The sequence below is a fragment of the Hypanus sabinus genome, chromosome 4 (assembly GCF_030144855.1).
Source record: "Hypanus sabinus isolate sHypSab1 chromosome 4, sHypSab1.hap1, whole genome shotgun sequence".
Taxonomy (NCBI): domain Eukaryota; kingdom Metazoa; phylum Chordata; class Chondrichthyes; order Myliobatiformes; family Dasyatidae; genus Hypanus; species Hypanus sabinus.
Genome location: NC_082709.1, coordinates 73,900,222 through 73,914,731, shown reverse-complemented (window position 1 = coordinate 73,914,731; position 14,510 = coordinate 73,900,222). Strand labels below are relative to the sequence as shown.

General features: G+C 41.9%; 1 protein-coding gene across 4 annotated transcripts in view; it reads left to right on the top strand.

Moving 5' to 3' along the window:
• LOC132392882 (caspase-8-like) overlaps nt 1–14,510 on the top strand; it is a 53,509-nt gene that overhangs the window by 8,926 nt on the left and 30,073 nt on the right. For all 4 annotated transcript variants that reach the window (XM_059967399.1, XM_059967402.1, XM_059967400.1 and 1 more), the window contains exons 3-5: nt 9,445–9,544; nt 10,839–10,980; nt 14,353–14,504. In XM_059967399.1, coding sequence (XP_059823382.1) covers nt 9,445–9,544; nt 10,839–10,980; nt 14,353–14,504 — 394 coding nt within the window. The remainder of the gene's footprint in view (nt 1–9,444; nt 9,545–10,838; nt 10,981–14,352; nt 14,505–14,510) is intronic.

Sequence of the window (14,510 nt, the reverse complement as noted above, 5' to 3'; positions counted from 1 at the left end):
AGCACTTAGTTTCACCATCTCTTGCAACTATTACAGCCAGTAATCTTTTTGGATCAGTCTCTATTAGGTTTACACAACGTAATGGAGCATTCTTCCTTGCAAAATGTCTCAAGCTGTATCAGGTTAGTTAGGGAGCAGCGGTGGACAGCAATCTTGAGGTCTTACCAGAGATGTTCAATGGGGTTAAGGTCAGGACTCTGACTGGGTCTCTCAAGGATGTAAACTTTCTTCATTTTCAGCCACTCCATGGCTGTTCTGGCAATGTGTTTTGGGTTGTTATCCTGCTAAAAGATTAACTTCCTCTCCAATTTAAGCTTTCTGGCAGAGTCTAGCAGGTTTTTATCCAGGATCCCCCTCTATTTAGTAGAATTCAATCCTGACCAGATTTCCAGTCCCTGCTGCAGAAAAGCATCCCTCAAACATGAGAAAATCTATAGATGCTGGAAATCCAAGCAACACAGACAAAATGCTGGAAGAACTCAGTAGACCAGGCAGCATCTATGGAAAAGAGAAAACAGTCGACGTTTCAGTCATGAAGGATCTTGGCCTGAAACGTTGACTGTTTACTCTTTTCCATAGAAGCTGCCTGGCCTGCTGAGTTCCTCCAGCATTTTGTAGGTGTTGCTTGAAAAGCATCCCAATAGCCTGATGCTACCTTCACTATATTTTCCAGTGAGGATGGTGTTACCTGGCTGATGTACGATACACGACTTATGCCGCACATACCACTTAGTGTTGAGGCCAAAAAGTTCCACTTTAGTCTCATTTGACCACAAGACCTTCTTCCACATCTTTACAGTATCTTCTAAGTGATGCTTTGCAAAATCTTTGCGGGCAGGGGTATACTTTTTTTTAAGCCAAGGCTACTTCCATAAATACCCTTTTATGCAAGGCCTGAGAGATTGTGGAGCCATGAGGAGGTATTTATTCAGGTGATCCTCCAATTGTAGCCAATGACTTTTGAACTCACTCAGAGTGATTGTTAGCGTCATGGTAGCCTCCCTTATATGTGCCATTCTTCTCCAGAGGAGTGGTCTGACCTAGGCAGTGTGACTATGGTTTCATATTTTCCCATATTTTCACAATGGACTGCACTGAGCTCCAAGGTATGTTCAATGCCCTTGTGATGGTCTTGTATCCTTCCCCAGATTTGCGCTTCTCTATTATCATTTCCTCAACCTGCCCTGAATGCGTTTTTTGTCTTCATTTTGGTTTGGTCTGTTGAAAACCTACCATATTGTTGGACCTTACAGAGAGAAGGGGTATTTATTCAGGTGATCCTCCAATTTTCTACATGGGTGAGTTAATAAGTTGATATTTTCAGCACCCGAGGAAAGTTAGTGTAGTAATTACAAAGGGATGAATACTTTTTTAGCCTCACAATTTTGGTTTTTAATTTTTAGTAAACTGTTGTCAGGTTTTAGAATTTTGATTTTACGTGATGCACAATTTTTTTTCGATTAATTCAAAAAATCTGACTTCAATATATTTTATGTTTGGAAAAGGATTCAGTAAAATGTGAAAATAACTGTGGTCGTGAGTACTTTTTCAAGGCACTGGACCTTTCTTAATTAATGCCTTTGTTTTTTCTTACTTACTTCCAACGATCAGGCTTAACGTACAAAATTTTTTTTTCAATGTAAAGCTATCTTAAATTTCATCTGTTGATACAACTGGCCATTTTCTTTTGAGTATTGTTTTGCCTTAAACATTTTATATTTTATATAAATTATGCACAAATTCATATCATTTAATTACTATAGCCAATATATCTCACATTTTACAGTTTGTTTTGTTCAGATTTAAGATTCTAATTTCAGATTGAACCAAATCACTTACTTTTTTCATATAAAATTAATCACATTATGATCACTATTAAAGGGCCTTTAACTAACAGATTACCAATTACCCCTTTTCAAAGTTCAAAGTAAAATTTATTATCAGAGTACATATATGTCATCACAGGATTCTTTTTCCTGCGGGCATACTTAGCAAACCTATAGAACGGTAACTGCAAACAGGATTAATGAACAGCAAACTGTGCAAATGTAAATATAAGTAAATAACGAGGATGAAATAACACGATAAAGAATCCTTAAAGTGAGACCATTGGTTGTGGAAACTCCAGAAATAGAATGAGTGTAGCTATCCCCTTTTGTTCAAGAGCCTGATGGTAGAGGGATAGTAACTGTTCTTGAACCTGGTGGTGTGAGTCCAGAGGCTCCTGTACCTTCTACCTGATGGCAGCAGCAAGAAAAGATCATGGCCTGTGTGATGAGGATATTTGATTATGGATGCTGCTTTTCTATGGCAATGTTTCATGTAGATGTGCACAATGGTTGAGAGGATTTTACCCATGATGTACTCAGCTGAATCCACTACCTCTTGTAACATTTTCCACTCAAAGCTACTGGTGTTCCCATACCAGGCTGCAATGCAGTTAGTCAATACACTTTCCACTGCATATCTATAGAAGTTTTCTGATAACATGCCAAATCTCCGCAGACTCCTGAGGAAGTAGAGGTGCTGTTGTGCTTTCTTTGCAATTATATTTATATGACATGTCCAGGACAGGTCCTCAGAGATGGTGACACTCAGGAATTTAAACATATAAGATTATTAAGGTTTTGGACACATTAGAGGCAGGAAAAATGTTCCCGATGTTGGGGGAAGTCCAGAACCAGAGGCCACAGTTTAAGAATAAGGGGTAGGCCATTTAGAACAGAGTTGAGGAAAAACTTTTTCATGTAGAGAGTTGTGGATCTATGGAATGCTCTGCCTCAGAAGGCAGTGGAGGCCAATTCTCTGGATGCTTTCAAGAAAGAATTAGATAGAGCTTCTAAAGATAGCAGAGTCAAGGGATATGGGGAGAAGGCAGGAACGGAGTACTAATTGTGGATGATCACATTGAATGGCAGTGCTGGCTCGAAGGGCAAAATGGCCTACTCCTGCACCTATTGTCTGTTGTCTAAAGTTACTGACCCTCTCTACCCCTAAAGCTCTGATGATTACTGGCTCATGGACCTCTGGTTTCCCTCTCCTTAAGTCTACAATCAGTTCCTTGGTCTTGTTGATGTTGTGTTAGGGGTGTTGTTATTACATCACTCAGCCAAATTTTCAATCACCCTCCAGTATGCTGATTCATCAGCACCTTTGATACAGCCCACAACAGTGGTGTCATCAGCAAACTAGTATATGGTGTTGGAGCTGTACTTAGGTGTAAAGTGAGTAGAGCAGGGTGCTAAGTACTTGGATTTCCAGCATCTGCAGATTTTCTCTTGTTTGACATTGTGGAGGAGATGTTTTTGCCGATCTGAACCGATTGCAGTCCGCAAGTGAGGAAATCCAGGATCCAATTGCATAAGGGGGTTTTGAGGCCCAGGTCTCAGAGTTTCTCTGAGTTGTATCTGTAATACATAATAACGGTACGTAAGACCATATGACCTTGGAGCAGAATTAGGCCATTCATCCCACTGATTCTGCTCTTCAATTTCATCATGGCTGATTTATTATCCCTCTCAACTCTATTTCTCCAGCCTTCTCCTTGTAACCGTTGACATCCTGACTAATCAAGACCTTATCAGTCTCTGATTTAAATATACCCAGTGACTTGGTCTCATAGCCAACTGTAGTAATGGATTCTACAAATTCACTACCCTCTGGCTAAAGAATTTCCTCCCCCCCCCCCCCACCCCGTTCTAAAGGGACGTTCTTCCATTCTAAGGCTGTGCCCTCTGGTCCTGGACTCCCTCATTATAGGAAATATCCTCTCCACATCTACTAGGCCTTTCAATATTCAATATGTTTCATTGAGCTTCCCCCCTCTTTCTTCTAAACTCCAGTGAATACAGGGCCAGAGCCATCAAACACTCCTCATATGTTAACCCTTTCATTCTTGGGATAATACATGATCAAAGTAGTTTGTTGGTGCTTCAATATCCTGATCTTATATTCTCCACAAATTCCTGCTCAATGCCATTTCTATCATTTGGTTTTGCCCAGTCAATATGTAGATTAAAATCCCCATTGTTATTGTATTGTACTGCATTTCTTGTACAGAGTACTAATGTCTCTGCTTAAAGCAATGCTGACTTTTCTTAGGGCCTAATATATATCTCCCATCTGTCCTCAATAGATTTTGTTTCTTGGAGCAAAATATATAGATGCTGGAAACCCAGAAAGAAAACAGAGAATGGTGGAAGCAATCTGCAGGTCAGGCAGCATTCATGGGGAGAGAAATAGAGTAAACAGTTCAGGACAAGAACCTTCCATGGAAATGGTGAAATTTTTAACAAAAACTTGAGTATTTTAAGTTTCAGAAAGGGGAAGGTTGTGAGACAGGTACAAACATGCCTATGTTAAGGTGCAGAATAGAGTGGTTAAAATAATAACAATAACAACTTGGCAGTTACAGACAGAAGAGAAAGAAGAAACAAATAGAAATTGAAAGAATCAGGTGCACCTCTGGAGAGAACGAAAATAATGGGTAGTTACCTGAAATTGAGGAAGAGAGGAAGGAGGGAGGACTCCAAGCCAGACTAAACCAGTGGGGCATAAAGCTTCTTCTCGTCAGTATCTTGTTAGCAAATGTACAGACTTTGGAGAATAAGATAGAAGACCTAAGGAACAAGACTAGTGTATTGGAGAGAAATGAGGGATTGCTGCGTCCGCTGTTTAACAGACACATGGCTCACCTCAGACATTCTGGATAGAAGGCTTGAGGGCTTCCTGATCCATCAGATGGACCAGACTGCTGATTCGAATAGAGAAGGTGGGGATCTGTGTTACATGATAAACTCTTCATGATGCTTCTGTGTAGCGGACTTGTCGTACTCTGGTTCCCCCAATTGGGAACATCTAATGATTCAGTGCCATCCACTCTACTTACCGAGAAGTTTCTCCTCCATGATCCTGATGGCAGTTTACATACCACCGAAGCTACTGTTAAGCAAGCACTCGATTCTTTGAGTTCTGTGATTAACAAACAAGAAGCAGCCTACCCTGATGCATTTCAAATAATTTCTGGGGACTTCATTTAAGCTTTCTTAAAGAAATTACTGCCAAATTATCATCAACATATCACATGCAGCACCAGGGATCCCAAAACAATCAACCACTGCTATACAACCATAAGGAATGCCTACTGTTCCAACTCTAGACCACATTTCGGGAAATTTGATCATCTGGCTGTACTCCTCCTACCTGTCTACAGTCAGAGGCTAACGAGCAAGGCTCCAGTGATAAGGACAATGAAGAGATGGTCCCAGGAGGCTAGGGGACCACTTTGAGTCGATGGTCTGGACCATGTTCAAGGGCACATGGTTGTTATGGACTTTATAAGGTCAGTTGTGGATGGGAGTGTCCCCACAAAATCATTTATTCTTTCCCCAAACAGAAGACCTGGACGAATCAAGAGATCTAAATTCTGCTGAAGGACAGATCAGTTGCATTCAGGTCTGGCGACCAAGTAAAATACAAGTGGTCCAGATACGACCTCTGGAAAACCATCTCACATGTGAAGTAACAATTACAGACAACACTGGAATCACAGAAAGACACCCCGCAGCTGTGCCAGGGCTTGAATGGTATCAACTCCGACAAAGTAAAAACAAAAGGACAAGAGTGACAACAAGGTTTTGCCCCTGGGTGGAGGCACCTGCACAGACTCCCACAGCCCCCAGTGACCCATGAATTCAGTCTCTGAGGCTGACGTGAGAGCATCCTTCAGGAGGGTGAACCCATGGACAGCATCTGGCCCAGACAGGGTAGCTGGCTGAGTACTGAAGACCTGTACTGATGAACAGGGTAGAGTGTTCACTGATATCTTCAACCTCTCACTTTGACAGTCCGAGGTGTCCAGCAACTTCAAGCAGGCTTCAATTATACAGGTCCCCAAGAGGAATGTGGTAAACTGCCTCAATGACTATTGTTCAGTAGCACTTAGATCCACAGTGATGAAGTGTTTTGAGGGGTTGGTGATGAAACATCAACTCCTTGCCTGAAGAGAGACTTTGGATCAACTCCGATTTGCCAATCATCACAACAGGCCAATAGCAAATGCCTTTCAATGGCTCTTCTCTCAACCCTGGAGCAACTAGGCAGTGACACATCAGGATGCTCTTCACTAATTACAGCTCAGCATTCAATCCTATCTTCCCTTCTAAACTAATCAATAACATCCAAGACCTTGGCTTCAATGCCTCCTTGTGTGACTGATCCTCAGTTTTCTCACTTGCAGACCCCAGTCAGTTTAGATTGGCAGCGACATTTCCTCCACAGTCACCATTGGTACAGGTGCACCACATGGCCGCGTGCCCAGCTCCATGCTAAACTTGCTTTAGACTCATGACTGCAAGGCGAAGCACATCTCCAAAGCCATATTTAAGTTTGCTGATGATATCACTTTTGTTGGCCAAATATTAGGTGGTGATAAATTAGCATAACGAAGATAGACTGAAAATCTGATTAAATGGAGCCACAAGAACAATCTCTCACCCAACATCACCAAAGCCAAAGAGCTGATTATTGACTGCAGGAGGAAGAAATTGGTGGGTTCATGAGCCACTCCTCTTCGGAGGATCAGAGGTGGAGAGGGTCAGCAACTTCAAATTACTCAGCACTATCATTTCAGGGGATATATCCTGGGTCCAGTATGTAGCTGCCATTACAAGGAAAGCACAGTAGCACCTTTACTTTTTTGAAAGTCTGCAAGTGTTTGGTATGTCATCTAAAACTTTGACAAACTTTTGTCGATGCGCAGTGGAAAGTATACTGACTGATTGCATCACAGTCTGGTATGGAAACATTAATGCTCTTGAATGGAAAATCCTACAAAAAAGAGAGGATACAGCCCAGTCTATCACATCTTCATGTTAAGTCCTAAAGCTAGATAAAGAGAACCCAATTAAATAACACAAAAGCATTATACTTATTCATTTATTTATTGAGAAAAATGACCCCATTTTAAATATATTTGTTGGAAAAAGTATGTGAACCTTTGCTTTCAGTAACTGGTGTGACCACCCCCCCTACCCCGTACAGCAATAACTTCAACCAAACATTTCCAGTGACTGATGATTAGTCCTGCACATCAGTTTGAAGGGCTTTTAGGCCATCCTTCCTTACAAAACTGCTTCAACTTTAGGATGTCAGTGGATTTCCTTGCATGAATTGTTCGCTTCAGATAATTCCACAACATTTCTATGGGATTAAGCTCAGAACTTTGACTCCGACATTCCAAAAATGAATGTTCTTCTTTTTAAACCATTCCATTGTTGATTTACTCTTGTCTTCGGATCATTGTCTTGTTGCATTATCTAACTTCTATTAAGCTTCAGGTGACAGACTGTTATTCTGCTATCCTCCTGTAAAATGTCTCGATACAATTTTGAATTCATCGTTCCCTCAATGATTGCAAGTTGTTCAAGCCCTGAGACAGCAAAGCAACACCAAACTATGATGCTCCTTCTACTATGCTTCACAGTTGGGATGAGGTTTTGGTGATGGTGTGTAGTGCTGTTTTCCTTCCAAACATGGCAATGGGCATTTCTGCCAAAAAGTTCAACTTTTGTCTCATCAGTCCACAAAACATTGTCCCAGAAGTGTTGTAGAACATCTAGGTGGTCTCTTAGAAACTTGAAGCGTGCAGCAATGTTTTTTTTTGGAGACCAGTGGTGTCCTTCCATGAACACCATTCTTGTTCAGTGTTTTCCTTATAGTGGACACATGAACAGAGACTTCAACAAGTTCTAGGATTTCAATAGGTCTTTTGCTGTTAACTTTGGGTTCTTTTTCACCTCTTTCAGCATTGCATGTTGTGCTCCTGCTGTGAGCTTTGTAGATGCCCACTCCTAGGGAGAATAACAACAGTATTGAATTTCATCCATTTGTAGATAATTTCTCGTACCATGGACTGTAGACGATCCTTGGAAAGTTGTTTCGATCGAGGCATGGTGCACATAAATAGATCTTTCCCTATCAGTTACCTGACTTAGTGTACCTTTTTTATAGGGCAAGGCACCTCTACAACCCACAACTCCAATCTCATCTCATTGATTGGAAAACCTGACTCCAAATAGCTTTTGCAGAAGCCATTACCCCAGACGTTCACATACTTTTTCCAACAAATACATATAATATTGGATCATTTTTCTCAATAAATAAATAAATGAACAAGTATTAGGTTTTTGTGTTATTTATTTAATTGGGTCCTCTTTATTTGGTTTTGGACTTGCATGAAGATCTGATCACATTTTAGGTCATATTTAGGTTCAAGAACATCAGGCTCTTGAACCAGGAGGGATAACTTCAGCAAACCTCACTCACCTAACATTGGGGAAGGGAGCTGGAAATTCTCCAACTTCTGGTAATTCCCTCCCTCTCCCTTCCCCCCTCCCACCTTCACTGTCTCCTCTTCCAGCTGCCTATCACCTCTCATGCCTTCTTCTACTACCCATAGTGCTTTCCCCTTAGATTCTTTCTTCACCTCTCCTGCCCATCCCCTCCCTGCTTCCCCTCCCCCACCCCTTGATCTTTCCTCTGATTGGTTTTCCACCCTCCCCCCACCTTCTCTTTAGGGCCTCTGCCCCCTCCTTCTTTAGTCCTGACAAAGGGTCTCGACCCAAAACGTTGACTGCTTCTTTCAATGGATGCTGCCCGACCTGCTGAGTTCATCCAGCTTTTTTGTATGTCTTGATTTGACCACAGCATCTGCAGTATACTTTGTGTTTACACACCAGTCCTCGTTGAAAGATCAGCAGTGGAAAGAGTGAACAGTTTCAAATTCCTTGGTGCCAACATCTCTGGCTTATGTCACAGAGAGTTAATCTCAGCCAAACTGGCGTTGAAAAGAGGTGCTATTATCCTGGAGTGATTTATCTCAATTACTCCAGGATAAGAAAAAAACAAAAAATAATTAAGAATCTTGCTTTGATTGCCATCCTGTGACAATGATGGTATGTAGGTTGGGTGAAAACAGACTGAAATTATGAATCCACACCCTTTAAAATCTCAAAGTAAGATTGGCCGTTTAAAGAGTGCCAATGCCCACCTGAGCAGAGAAATCTTGGAAAGTAAAAGCTGCTGATAACATCAAGATTTCCTGTCATTAGTTTATCAAACGGTTGATTTAAGTATTTGTTGTTCCTTTCTGTGCCTGTGGCACATTGGGTGGCAACCTTGCTGTTTTTTTAGCATTTGTCTGTTTTTCTTTATGAGGCCAAATTGCTAACTTGATGCTCAAGACAGCACAAATGGAAAGTGTGCAAGGAGCTGGCTGGGTTTGAACCTGGGACCATTCACCTCAAAATACGGTGCTGATGCCACTGCATCACTGGCCAGCCGGTTTAAGTATTGAGAAAATAATATTAATTTCTAACTTTAGAAATTCTGGAAGAATTCCTTTCAGATATCAATCCCAAAACTTCTTTCTTGTTTCTGTTTAAGAGTGCTGCTGTATAACATTTCCAAGCAGATCGATGATAAAGAGCTTAAGGGGATCATTTATCTATTGAATATACCCAAGGGAAAGTGCCAGAACATCAAGGTAAGCAGAAGTGAGTTGGGTGGTTCCATTGGGAATGCAATAAACTTACGAAAACAGGATTTGGTGTGGGTTCCTCAATGCCTCATGACTACTCCACTATTCAAAACAATCCTGTCTATTCTGCACCAGTCCCCCATAATCTCCAATTACCTGACCTATTGGATAATGATCTGGCTTCCAAATCCCCTTGCATGGAGAATTCCACAAGTTCACAACCCTCTGCAATAATCCCTGTGAACATCAGCTTTCAATGATCAGCCCCGAATTTTGTAACTACCTCCCTTCACTGGAGACTCTCCCACCAGTGGAAACCCTTATTATGTCCTTCAGGACCTTAAATTATTTAATAAGATCACCCTCATTCTTCTAAACTCCAGAGACTGTCAAACTAATTTCAATAGCTGACTGCAAGAGGGATGTGTTGCATTTGTGCAGTGTTGTCTGTACTTCAAATTACATTAATCCCCATCATTAAGAAGTAGATTTCCTTTTGTTTTAGTTTCAGAGACACATCACGGTGATAGGCCCTTCTGGCCTAACAAGCCCATGCTGCCCAGTGACACCCATGTGACCAATTCACTTACTAACCCGTACATCTTTGGAATCTGGGAGGAAACACACTCAGTCACACAGAGAATGTACAAACTCCCTACGGGCAGTTTCAGAATTGAACGCAGGTTGCTGGTGTTGTATTAGCATTATGCTAACCACTAAAGTAAATGCTGCTCCTAAAAATGAAATCAATTTTTTGATAGAACGTAAGGCATTACTTTTGGGTGGCTGGATTGTTGAAGGTGGTGTATAACTGATTAGTACAAACAGAAGGAACTTGAATGCAATGTCAACTCATCTCAACCAATATAACAATGCAGCATCTTTCCCTTTATTTAAGCCAGATTTCCAAGCAGGGCCACAGCAGGAGACTAGCAGAGCAAAGTTTGTGTCGGAACGTGACCAGACTCATCTGTGCCATCTTCATTTGGTGAAATGGCTTAGTCTTTGGGTTGACATTCAGATGAAGATTTGATGGTAATTTGGTGTCTCTGAACCAATGATTTTTGGGATAGGACAGACAAACATTGGATTTTAAAAATCTCAGCTATTAGAAGTAGTCTAATGCTTAAAGGGTCCAGATGACTGGCCTTGTCCCAAAACTGTGTGCTCCTTTCCACCAATTCTGCCTGACCTGCTGAGTTCCTCCGGCATTTTATTAGTATTACTCTGGATCTCCAGCACCTACAGAATCTCTTGTGTTTATTACTAGAAGAAGTGTTCCTGTTTTGTCCCATCTTAGAATTTTATGGATATTTGCGCTGAACTGGAAAAAAAAGAAAACATTTCACCGGATAACCTAACGTGTTTGCTGGAAGCCCTGGTGGGAATTAAAAGAAAAGACCTGGTAAAGCAAGTGAAAAATTACCAGAATGAGGCAAGAGGTAAGCCTGAAGGTCTGCAAGCAACGTATCACCTGGTGTTTGCTTTTGCTTTAGATCGTTGTTGAGAATAGGACCTGAAAAAGAGTGTGGGGTGGGGGGTGGGGGGTGGACAAGAATCAACTGGTCTCTTTATTAATGACTAATGTAAGTCCATTCCAAAAGTTGACAGGCGGCATGTTCCTCCTAAAACACAAAAAACATAGAAAACCTATAGCAAAATGCAGGTCCTTCAACCCACAAAGTTGAGCCGAACATGTCCCTACCTTAGAAATTACTAGGCTTATCCATAGCCCTCTATTTTTCTAAGCTCCATGTACCTTTCCAAAAGTCTCTTAAAAGACCCTATTGTACCCACCTCCACCACCGTTGCCGGCAGCCCATTCCACGCACTCACCACTCCCTGTGTTTTTATTTAAAAAAAACAAAACCACTTACCCCTGACATCTCCTCTGTACCTATTCCCCAGTGTCCTCTTAAACCTGTGTCCTCTTGGGCAACCATTTCAGCCCTGGGAAAAAGCCTCTGACTATCCACACAATCAATTCCTCTCAACATCTTATACACCTCTATCAGGTCACCTCTCTTCCGCCTGAGTTACCATTTTACTTATTTGTGAAGTGTTTCTCCCATGCATAATCAATCCACTTGTCCCACACTCAGCATCAAGTACACATTGAACTAATCTTATTTGCCAACTTACCCTGGATCCCTTGGTTTTACAGCCTTCTAAGTCTTGGCAATTCAAGTGCTCATTTATATACAGTGGATTCCAGTTAATTGGGACCAGTACATTTTGTCCCAATTAAGTGGCTGTGCCAATTAGCCAGCTTCATAGAAATAGTTAAAAGGCAGTTTCTCATATACTCAAACAATATCAGTTTGAGGACAATATGAATGAGGTTGATGTTCTGGAGCATGTTGATATTAAGGGAGAGGAGGTGTTGGAGTTGTTAAAATACATTAGGATGGATAAGTCCCCGGGGCCTGATGGAATATTCCCCAGGCTGCTCCACGAGGCGAGGGAAGAGATTGCTGAGCCTCTGGCTAGGATCTTTATGTCCTTGTTGTCCACAGGAATGGTACCGGAGGATTGGGGGGAGGTGAATGTTGTCCCCTTGTTCAAAAAAGCTAGTAGGGACTTATAATTATAGACCAGTGAGCCTTATGTCTGTGGTGGGAAAGCTGTTGGAAAAGATTCTTAGAGATAGAATCTATGGACATTTAGAGAATCATGGTCTGATCAGGGACAGTCAGCGTGGCTTTGTGAAGGGCAGATCGTGTCTAACAAGCCTGATAGAATTCTTTGAGGAGGTGAGCAAGCAGATAGGTCAGGGTAGTGCAGTGGATGAGATCTACATAGATTTTAGTAAGGCATTTGACAAGGGTCCACACGGTAGTCTTATTCAGAAGGTCAGAAGGCATGGGATCCAGGGAAGTTTGGAAGTTTGGCCAGGATTGGCTTGCCTGCAGAAAGCAGAGGGTCATGGTGGAGGGAGTACATTCAGATTGGAGAGTTGTGACTAGTGGTGTCCCACAAGGATCGGTTCTGGGACCTCTACTTTTCATGATTTTTATTAATGACCTGGATGTGGGGGTAGAAGGGTGGGTTGGCAAGTTTACAGATGACAGAAAGGTTGGTGGTGTTGTGGATAGTGTTGAGGATTGTCAAAGATTGAAGAGAGACATTGATAGGATGCAGAAGTGGGCTGAGAAGTGGCAGATGGAGTTCAACCCAGGCAAGTGTGAGGTGGTACACTTTGGAAGGACAAACTCCAAGGCAGAGTACAAAGTAAATGGCAGGATACTTGCTAGTGTGGAGGAGCAGAGGGATCTGGGGGTACATGTCCACAGATCCCTGAAAGCTGCCTCAGAGGTAAATAGGGTAGTTAAGAAAGCTTATGGGGTGTTAGCTTTCATAAGTGGAGGGATAGAGTTTAAGAGTCGTGAGGTAATGATGCAGCTCTATAAAACTCTGGTTAGGCCACACTTGGAGTACTGTGTCCAGTTCTGGTCGCCTCACCTTAGGAAGGATGTGGAAGCATTGGAAAGGGTACAGAGGAGATTTACCAGGATGCTGCCTGGTTTAGAGAGTATGCATTATGATCAGAGATTAAGGGAGCTAGGGCTTTACTCTTTGGAGAGAAGGAGGATGAGAGGAGACATGATAGGAGACAAGATATTAAGAGAAATAGATAGAGTGGACAGCCAGCACCTCTTCCCCAGGGCATCACTGTTCAATACAAGAGGGCAGGGCTTTAAGGTAAGGGGTGGGAAGTTGAAAGGGGATATTAGAGGAAGGTTTTTTACAGAGTGGTTAGTGTGTGAAATGCACTGCCTGAGTCAGTGGTGGAGGCAGATACACTAATGAAATTTAAGAGACTTCCAGACAGGTATATGGAGGAATTTAAGGTGGGGGGGGGGGTTATATGGGAGGCAGGGTTTAAGGGTCAGCACAACATTGTGGGCCAAAGGGCCTGTACTGTGCTGTACTATTCTATGTTCTATGTTCAAATCACCCTGTCTGGCACCAACAATTATTCCATGTTCAAGGTCACTTGGATCATATTTCTTCCCCATTTTGATGGTTGGTCTGAAGAGCCTCTGAACCTCTTGACCATGTCTGCATGCTTTTATGCATTGAGTTTCTGTCGCATGATTGGCTGATTAGATATTTGCATTATCAAGCAGGTACACTGGTACACCTAATAAGGTGGCCACTGAGTCTATGTTCCCCATAAACATGGTAATTGGAAAATATGCCAAATCTGCATTGCAATGTGTGGAGGTTTGATCAGGAAATTTAACCATAATGCCTAATTATATGGTGCCAGCTGGTGGTGTAGTGGCATCAACACTGGTCTTTGGGGCGGAAGGTCCTGAGTATGAATCCAGCCGGCTCCTGTGCTTGCTTTCCATCCATGCAGGGTTGAGCGCCAAGCTAGCAACCTGACCTCATAAAAAAGAAAGAAACATCAACATCAAAAAGTTGATGGCCTATGCTCCCTTGTGAGTTGAAAGGCAATTTCTCTCTTCCTTCTTCTCTGATTATATGGCATTTTATGCCATATGGAACACATTTTATTTGTCCATATGAACCTTTGTGAATGATACTAAATTTATGTTTGAAAATGTTCGGACTCTAGCGGTGGAGATTTTTAGTTGTGGTTTAGCCTCAACAGATGTCTCTCAACATCTACAAGAATAAGAAAATCACTAATAAGCATTTTGAAATCTGGTTAGCAAACAAAACTGTGATCCACAATTTCAGGTGCCACGGTATACACAATGTAACTACTTTAATTCCAAACAGAAAAATGATGAGATGAAATGAGAGCACACCATTAATTAAATTATTACTTATTTTACTTTGAGATGCACTTCCAGTTCAAGAAAGCGGGAAGCAAGGATTGCAAAGCTCCGTCCATCAGTTGGACCAAGACATGAGAGGTCCTTGTCTGGTTGATGCTAAGTCAGTTCCTACAGGAATCATCAATCACCAAGAATGTCAGCAAGTCTCATCCAATGTAAGA